General features: G+C 31.8%; 1 protein-coding gene across 2 annotated transcripts in view; it reads right to left on the bottom strand.

Annotated features, from left to right (window-relative positions):
* LOC131958175 (cubilin) overlaps positions 1–9,696 on the bottom strand; it is a 64,973-nt gene continuing 55,277 nt past the window's right edge. For both annotated transcript variants that reach the window (XM_059323046.1, XM_059323047.1), the window contains 13 exons: positions 9,535–9,690; positions 9,131–9,307; positions 7,631–7,751; positions 6,891–7,111; positions 5,826–5,945; positions 4,923–5,002; positions 3,882–4,044; positions 2,975–3,162; positions 2,650–2,779; positions 2,283–2,464; positions 1,852–2,008; positions 1,207–1,451; positions 1–1,046 (listed from right to left, as the gene is read on the bottom strand). In XM_059323046.1, the coding sequence (XP_059179029.1) occupies positions 909–1,046; positions 1,207–1,451; positions 1,852–2,008; positions 2,283–2,464; positions 2,650–2,779; positions 2,975–3,162; positions 3,882–4,044; positions 4,923–5,002; positions 5,826–5,945; positions 6,891–7,111; positions 7,631–7,751; positions 9,131–9,307; positions 9,535–9,690 (2,078 nt within the window). In that variant the 3' untranslated portion in view covers positions 1–908. The remainder of the gene's footprint in view (positions 1,047–1,206; positions 1,452–1,851; positions 2,009–2,282; positions 2,465–2,649; positions 2,780–2,974; positions 3,163–3,881; positions 4,045–4,922; positions 5,003–5,825; positions 5,946–6,890; positions 7,112–7,630; positions 7,752–9,130; positions 9,308–9,534; positions 9,691–9,696) is intronic.

The raw sequence follows: 9,696 nt of genomic DNA, 5'->3' as shown, positions 1-9,696 counted from the left end.
TGTTCCAGAAGGTGTTTAATAATAAATCAAATTAAAATGAATGAGTATATATACACAAGTACATCACACAGTGATCTGCAAAATCTTATCTTGTTTAGTAATTAATTGCCACTTTTCTTAAATAATACATGAACATTTTCTTACAGGGAAGAGTTAAAACATGTAACCAAAGTTATAACTAGGGGAGCACACTCAATAATTTTCAAGCCAACACCTCTTTCAATGTTGTTGTTGCAATGTAAATGTAATGTATAACAAGTACAATGTACAGCCTGAAATAATTTGATCAGAAAATATGATTAAAACAATTTTTGTTGTCTGATGCGTCTTAATGGTCCAAAGCAGGGATCTCCAAATTACAGTCCGCTGGCCAGATGCAGCCCACAAAGCCCTCTCATCTGGCCCGTTAAGATCCTTTTGACTACGGAATTCAATTTTTTTTTAGTGCCCAGCCATGGCCAAGAAGAGGAAAAGAAAACTAGACAATGAATGTCAGCAATTTCAAGACGAATGGCGTTTGAAATACTTCTTTATCAAATCTGGAGAGAAAGCATTGTGTGTGATTTGCAATGAAACCACACCCTTGAAGAACAATTAGATAACAAACCTTTCCATTGATAATTTCAGGTCACTGTTGATGTAAGGGACATCAAATCTAAAGCCAGAATTGTCTTCTATTCTGACATTCAGGAAAACATTTTCACCATTCCCACTAATACAGGTGTTCATGTATAGTGTAACAATGTGTTATTAAATAATAACTGAATAAAATAATATTAAATAAATAATAAAAAAACCATTTGGATGAGTATGTTGTCGCTTATTGATAGTTAATGCGCCACTCTGGCTGAAAAGTTTGGAGACCCCTGATAAAGGGATCAAGCCTACCAAAACAGACAAAATTGTAACTACCGGCCATACAGAGCACTAGTTGGATTAAAAGTAGACCTATTAGTAGAGAATTTCATCTTGAAAACAGTTCCGTTTCCATTTGAAACATAATTGACCAAAATTGGTGAACTGAATAAACGGGGTGAGCTTGGTTCCTGTTTATAAATAAAAGAAACATAAATTAGTAAACTGACAGTTTGTGAGTTAATGTTAAGTTTCAACAGAACAGATTTTAACTTGAATCAAATAAAATATGTGTGATAAGGAGAATGCAATGTAAATACATGTTTAAAATAGTAAAATAAAATAACTTACATTACAATACTGTCCCAGCAATTGATCATCAGTTGTAGAACCTTGATAAACATTGATGTAATTACTACTGCAGCTACTTGGGTTATCATGGGCTGTGACCTGGGTGAACCAATAATACATTGGCCTGCTTGAGATTGGTGTAATGTACCATGCACAAGTCTCATTTCTGGTGAAAGTTGCAGGAAAGTTGGGGCTAGTAATTACACCTGTTGAGATACCTTCAATGGCACCACCACATCCTGGACCTGGGATAAACGGAAAACACCTTTTTACTAAGAAGGGGCAGCATTTTAAAAAAACTGGCATCTACAGATATACATTAAATAATTGTTGCATTATGAAATAATGAAGTGAAATTATCCACAACCTTAGCGACATCAATAATAGTCACAGTACTAGTTACTTTGTCAATTATACCAGCCATTACAGCTTCCCCATTGTTCTCTAGATGCAGAGTTGATTATTAATTTAAAAATCAATTTATTTTAATTTGTTTAAAATGTATGCACCCGGATAAAGAAAAATAAAGATAGTAATAGTGATAATTTACAGAGGATGATTCATTGACTGAACAACATAGAACTTCCAGCCAGAAGGTTGAAAATTTGCAAATGTATCCTGCCAAATAAAAACATGTCTACTTACTTTGAGTTGATGCCACATATGTAATGTCAAATCCTCTTTGTGGTACACTTTGATCTGTTATTAATCTTAGCGTCACTATGTTATCATTCAGATGTATTGGATCAGGGATGTAACTTCCACACAGCTTGTTTACTCTTAAGGATGAGCTATTAAGAACCTAGAAAGAGGAGGGTATATTTGACTTCAATTTTAGAAGGTATAAAAGCACTGAAGTCAAATAAATATTTTGTATTTGTAAGAAAATTTATATTTTCGAACTGCCCACACACAACTGCCAAAACTCATGGTTTAACTTACATTTCAGCATGGGGGAAGGGGGAGACGAGAGGAGACATCAATTCTTAATTATGTTTTAATTTACACATACTATTATTGATATAAATTCTTGCACTTATGCCTATATTTATTTAATATAACATTTATCATATTACCTGTAGACTGTCATATTCACACAAATAATGATTCTCCAGGTTAAAATCATTAAAGTAAAGAGAAATTGTGGTACGTTCAGGAGAAGTTATAAAATAAGTGCAGTTTAAATTATGTTGGTACGGAGTTGGATAGTTTGGGCTTGTTAACCTTCCACTTGAGTGTGTGTAATTCCTGTGACAATCTGCACAAGAAAATTGTTTAAATTACAAAATAAAATTAACTTAGTAAATTGTCTGTATATTTTAAATCACACTAGGAGATAAGTTGTTACAAAGTAAAAAGCTGTTTTGGTTCAAAGCATCAAGTAATGCACAGATTTAGATCTAAAAATAGATTTTTTAAGAGCCATTACATTTTTAAATGTACCTGATAATGTATAGTTTAACTGAAATCTTGAAGCAGAAGAACTTGATAGTTGTGATTCGATGAAAATTTGTTGTGAAGTAGAATAAAAAGTTGGAGGTATTGCAGCACCTCTGTAGGTTTTTTCCTGACCCTAAATTTAGAATGATATTTTAAAGACAACATCAATTTGATATAAATTAATGTTTAATTATTCATTTTAAAAAAGCATAGTTTATAAAATAAATTCAAAACAAAGCTTGTACAATCAAATTAAAAATAATGAAGTGTTATGTCAAATTTGACTGATGTCTAAAATAAACATTATTGATAGATACATCAGACTAACCACAGGGTGATCAGAGAGCCTAACAAACTCAGAGTCTGTCAACTGGAAATCTGTGAAATCTATGCGTATTGTTTGATCAACTGAGCCTGAGTCAATTGTCCAATGGCAGTGCTGTGTAGTATCAGGTTGTGCTGAATAGGATATAGTCTGTGTCACATTGGTAGCATTATAGCCACCTCCACATACAACTGTAGAGAGAGAAATCATGTTTAAAACATGATGTGCATAAGCTTTTGATATTCCAACCAGTTTGTACTTGATATGATTATACTCTTTAGTACATTGTTAACAATTTGCCCACTGCCCCAAACAGCTAAACAGATTGACCAAAACATTCACTCTGGTTACCAAAAGCAGTGCATCAATTTGTGCGCTAAATTAAAATATTAAAATACCCCCCCCCCCCTCTTAGGCACAAAACAACAACCCATTTAAAAGATAACTATATGTATATATTGTTATGTATATACACAACGGTCAACAAAGAAAATGCACAACAGAAAACTGAGTAACTAAAATGTGTGCAAGGGAATTACAGATGTTAGTAAAACAATTACCACTTTCATGTATATTGTACCATAATAAATCATTTTGTTCCATGAAAATTAAAATAAATTGTAAGTTTATTACTATAATTAGTTTGTATTTCCATATGTTTCTGTTTGTTGAGTATTCAGATACACATTTTTGATGTTTTAAATTGCGTTATCGCAACAATTTATTTAGCAGAACAAGATAGCAACAAGAGGCCCAAGTCAGAGCTGTTCAAATATGCTGACCATGTTACAAGCCTTAAAGCTAAAAGCCTCTCTGAAAATATCTCTATTCAAATCTATCTAAAGCCACACTATCTGGGTTTAGTAAATTTAGCTGCCTCCATTGCACTTGTTAATAAAAAAAAACGTACCATCAATTTCTTGGAAAGTTGCATTAAAACCTCTGCCAGAAGTAACAGAATCAGTTTTAAAGATAACCAGAATTACATTGCCTGAAGATCTCACTGTTTGTGGAATTTGCTGACCGCAATAAGAACCAAGTATTCTGTGATCAACTGTCAGCCCATCATACACCTATTATTAAAAAATAACACTTTACATCTCACTATGTGGTCAGCACATATATAGACTTATACATTATTTGAGGCGTAATAAAGAAAGTAATTATGAATGTACATTTACATGTACATATAAATTTTTTTATAAAACTTAAATAGAATGAAATGGAATTGGGAATGAAAATGAACGGAAAGGTATATATATATATATATATATATATATATATATATATATATATGCTGCCATATTTCATCATGTATTAAGAAAAATTGTGTATTTTCCATGTGAATGTCAACAGAGAAACTCCAAGGGTTTAATAATTAATTAACTAGTTAACATGCTTCAATTAGTGTCCAGGCTTGAAGAAACTGTCCCTCCATAAAATTTAGTAGATTCCCCCCACAACACTTTTGAAGCCTAAATGTTTCACTGATGAGTCAATGAAATTTTGAATAAAATAATTTCTATTAATACACAAATATTATACACAAATATTGAGAAAATAGCAACTTTGAAAGATTGTGTTGTTATGGAAATTCCCAACCGAATTCTTTGCAATAGATGGGGGAGTCTTCATTATTTTCTTGAGATCCCATGCAATGTACATCAAGTATCATTCAAATTAAACACTTATATACAAAACATGTAAATTGCAAAATAAAAAAAAATTATGTTAATTTTCAGTACCTTTTTTTCAAGAGGTAATTATCATGGTAAACCATAATATCAATTAACTTGTCTCAACCAAGAAAATCTTCAAAACAATAGGACCTGTTACTCCATAGTTCCACTTACTTTTTTGTGGATTTCTTTGTAATTTCACATGATAATTTTCATGGCCTGTTACAAGTACAGATTAAAAGTACAGATTAAAAATGAACATAAATACTCACAGTGAGACTGTCTCTTTCACAGTTGATGTGGTATTCAATATCTATATTATTAACTGTAAAGTTGATGGCTTTGTTTGTTCCTGTAAATAAACAATAACAAAAAACCACTGACTACTAAGGTGTTGTCTAGTGTTAGAGCACTGGACTGTTAACATAAATGTCACCAGTTTGGTCCCTAAGCTTAAGTTTGTAGGCTGTGCATGAGTTTCCCCCAGCTCTTTTTTCTACACAAGGGACAGAGTGGCCGAGTGATAGAGAGCTAACCTGTATGTCTTGAGTTCAAATCCGGGTTCAAGTAAAGACGACAGGGCATAGTGCTGACCACACTATCCTTTCATATGGAGAGGTCACAGAAACAGGTGAACTTGTCAGGTTTGGAAAGGGAACTTTACTTTTACTTACTTTTCTCTACACACAGAATATAGCTAATGATAATCAATCAAACTGACTTATATTAAAGGGATTAGCCTGAGTATCATGTTACAGTCTGTTATGAATATATCAGCTGGCCTCTTCTGATTGGTCAATACATCAGTGTGACATCAAGATATCTACCTGAATTATCAATGTAACCCTACTACTAGACTGACATCAAGGTAAAATATGACTTAAAAAAGGAACACATTCACATCACAACACTATTCTTGCATAAGGTTACAAACCTAAAGTAGCACTGGTACTAAAATCATATCAAAATACCAACCTGACATACCAATGTACCACTAAATGGTTTAGCCAACAAGTGTTTTACATCTAGCAAAACATCTATCTTTTAAAACTTGTTATATTTTTATATTTACTTATCATGTCTCCTTATAAGCAAAATGAAAATCCATTAGAGTGCACTATAAGCAATCAGCAGAGGTCTAAGAACAAAACACTAGCTTTTACTACTGCACCTACCAACAAATATAAGCCAATTGCATTCCAAATCAGGCTCATACTGTCCATCATTGTTTATATCCAAAGATCTTATTGTTCCACTTGGTTGTCTTAACGTACCACCACAACCTTGGAGTGGCCCTAGAAAATGATTTCATAATGTTGTGTATTATCAGTGGCTAAACAAAAGTGGTTGAGAAAACTGGACATAATCTTAAAAATGCTTCTGTACAGGAATACAATTCACATCTATTGCTGTGGACTGGAATTAATAGAACTATCACAGTGTAATGAAACAATTGGGTAAACTATATGAACATAGAAAAACAAAATTTTTCAAAAGGATCACTAGTTTTAAAACTCCAATTTTTTTTACCTTCCCGCCTAAATATCTGTAGGGAGTTGGATATTGTTTCCCTATTAATTACCCCCCCCCCCCCACATTACATGCAGATAAACTAGCTCCCACCCCTAATTAGATACCCCATGAAAAATTACCACCCCTTCTTCTCTAGAATACTTATTATTCATAGTATATCATCATCAACTTTATTCTTAATTTTAGTGTTGAAAGGGATACCCTCCAGCACAATTAAGTATATGTGTCAACTGGTTATGTGCCATTGAGACCATTAACTACAATTTCAGCCTGCTTTTCTTTTTGGATTTGCTTCTATTGTCTTTGTCCAACCAAGAACAAACTACAAGGCAGCAGTTGTTTGATTTTGGAGTTGTCTCTCCTAGAAGAGTGGCTGTCCCCAGCTAACGAGCCTCATCTGCTCGAGGGTTCGAACTCGAGACTTTAGCAACCATGAGCTTTACTGACTCAACCACGCCGGTCCCTTCATAGTATCTGAGATTGTGAAGTGGGATGGTGGGGTGGGGGTGTGTGCTTGAATGTCTTAGACCCATGTCTGTATCAGTCAAAATCTCTAGCTTCAATTTTTGAGAAACTCACAGCTCAAAACTGATAATAGAAGATTACCATTTATTTAACTACCTAAGCTTGTCATACACTTTGAAAAGGAATGCAACAAACTACAACAATACCAGTTTTGAGCTTTAGAAACTGAATTGAGCATTTACCATATGTAGTATAATAGGTTCCAGTAAAAGTAATCTGGCCATAAGGTTTTCTATTAAAATGAATGTACATTGAATCTCCTGAGCTTGCATAGATAGGCATCTGGTTATTAAGTGGCCCACAGAAATGTAAAATTTCACTTGCATTCAAATTACGTCCATCATAGAGATTTAAAAAGCCATTAAAACAGCTATGCCAATAATAAGAATTCCAACTCTCGAGTCTGAAAAATAAAATTATTTTAAAAATATTTATTGGTAGCATAAATAGAATTTTTTAGTTAAAGAAACATAAGAAAATTATTAACTTAATAAGTAATCGCATTTCCATATGATGGATTCTACTAATTTTAATTCACTTTTTATTTTTGATAACTAATTCAGTTGTTTTTATTTTGTTGTATTATTTTTTATTTAAAGCTACACGCACATTCAACCTGATTTTTAAAAAGACAATTTTTAATAATTTTTTTGTTGAGGTTTAAAAAAAAAACTCAACACTAAACAACTGGAGTGATTGTATAAAGTATTTATATCACCAGGGTAGTCATACTAGAAAATAAAACCTTTAACTCCTTTAATTACAAATGTGTGGAGGGGGGAAAGTATCAGATAAAACAAGCATTTTAAAATCTCTCACTTGAATTTAATGATTTTGTTATTTGCAGTGATATTCCAAAAACATTTACAAATGTTTGGAGGGGGAAAGTATCAAATAAAACAAGCATTTTAAAATCTCTCACTTGAATTTAATGATTTTGTTATTTGCAGTGATATTCCAAAAACAGTTGACATCACTCTGGTGCTGGAGTGTACGAGTGTATGCAATTGTTCCATTTGGTTCTGTAAAATCTCCACCACATTCTGTAACATAAATGATTGAATATCATAATAGAAATTTTATTTTTAATTTGCATGTAAAACATTTTAATAACAAGCTTTTAAGTAATAGTGCACAAAAAGGAGAAAATAAATTATTTTCTTTAAATATATAATAACACACTATTTAAATTGCGATTAAAAAAAGCATAGGTCAATATATTATCTATTGCAAACCTTTACTAATATTTAGGAAGAGAACCACGCTTTTCTTTATAGTTATTTTTATAGTAGAGTATTATAATATACGAGCCGACCCGCTGTGTACCATTAATTATTTAATTTCTACTTTTCAGTAATTCATAATTTTTTTCTTTAAAACACTATCAGTAGCTCGTGAAGGACAATTGTTCTCACCGTCTCTTCCCCCACCCCCAGTGAAAGCAGCACCTTAGTTTCAAATAGTTTAAAAACTAAATTACCTGCCCCTTATAGCCATCACTAATTTGACCCGAAACTCTATGATTGTAAGCATTATGTGTGAACCACAGCTCACCAGACTGGTAGGGGTGGTGGTGAAAGCAATATGTTCTGTTGTGGATGGAGCGAGGAGGGGTGGGAGGAGGGTTAGACAGTTGGCTTGTGTGTGTGGTGGTGTTTATGTAGATAATTATATATATAAATTCAAAGTAAATCATTTATTTTCTCTGTTTTTGTGCACTATTGCATAAAAACTTGATATTTAAGTTTTTTATGCAATTTTTTTCTTTAGTACTTTAAATTTATATTTACAACTGAGTTGGATGACTAAAAACTATTGCACACCAAATGCACATGAAAATAGTGCGTAAAGAGTAGTACAAGAGTAGTACAAGACTGCCTACTAGCCTGAGAAAATTATAATTAATTCATAAAAAAATAACTTGTCATCCAATGAAGTCAAATTTAATGTCACATTGCATTGTCTTCAAGTCTTGACTCATGTGCCAATTTTGAAACAAATTTTTTGGAGGAGTGCCCAAAAGTTTGATCACCCGTTTTGATCTATGGTTACAGACAAACTCTCAACAGAATGACAACAGAAAGAGGAAGTCAAATTTAATGTCACATTGCATTGTCTTCAAGTCTTGACTCATGTGCCAATTTTGAAACAAATTTTTTGGAGGAGTGCCCAAAAGTTCGATCACCCATTTTGATCTATGGTTACAGACAAACTGTCAACAGAATGACAACAGAAAGAGGAAGCAAGTTAAATAAAAGCTTATAAAATGTATAAATCTATCTGTCTGTCTATCTAATATATATATATATATATATATATATATATATATATATATATATATATATATATATATATATATATATATATATATATACATATATATATATAGCTCTAGTAACAAATGGTTTAAAAATGTCTTTACCTTCTGTTGTGTAATGTGCATGAAATCCTTTATTACTTCTATATGAATTAGTAATAAATTGAAAATGCAGTTCATTTTGCGTTGATATTTTGGAATAAAATGTATTAGAACCACAAATTCTTTGGCCACTACTTGGAAACAAGACATAATCTCTGCAATAGTATCTATAATATCCAGCTGAAATAAATGTATGTATATATATATATATATATATATAAATATATATATATATATATATATATATATATATATATATATATATATATATATTTAGATAGATAGATATTATATATATATACATACTAATATATATATATATTAGACACACGTACATTATTCTGCTTAGTTTTCAGTTATAGTATCATTTTTTTAAAACAAAACTTATTCTTTAAAATAATACTTACAAGGTGCTTCTAACTCAATATCCAAAAATTCCAGAGTTATTATCTGATTTTTACTGGCTTTTATGGTGTAATTGCAAACTAAATTGTTAGGATAGTTGTTTGGGTATCCAGGAGATAATATTGATCCTTGAGGAGAAGTAAAGACACCACCACACACTATTG

The sequence above is a fragment of the Physella acuta genome, unplaced genomic scaffold (genome assembly GCF_028476545.2).
Source record: "Physella acuta isolate Inbredline_101_S28 unplaced genomic scaffold, ASM2847654v3 ptg001297l, whole genome shotgun sequence".
In the NCBI taxonomy this organism is placed as follows: Eukaryota; Metazoa; Mollusca; class Gastropoda; family Physidae; genus Physella; species Physella acuta.
This window is presented reverse-complemented; position numbering and strand designations above follow the sequence as displayed.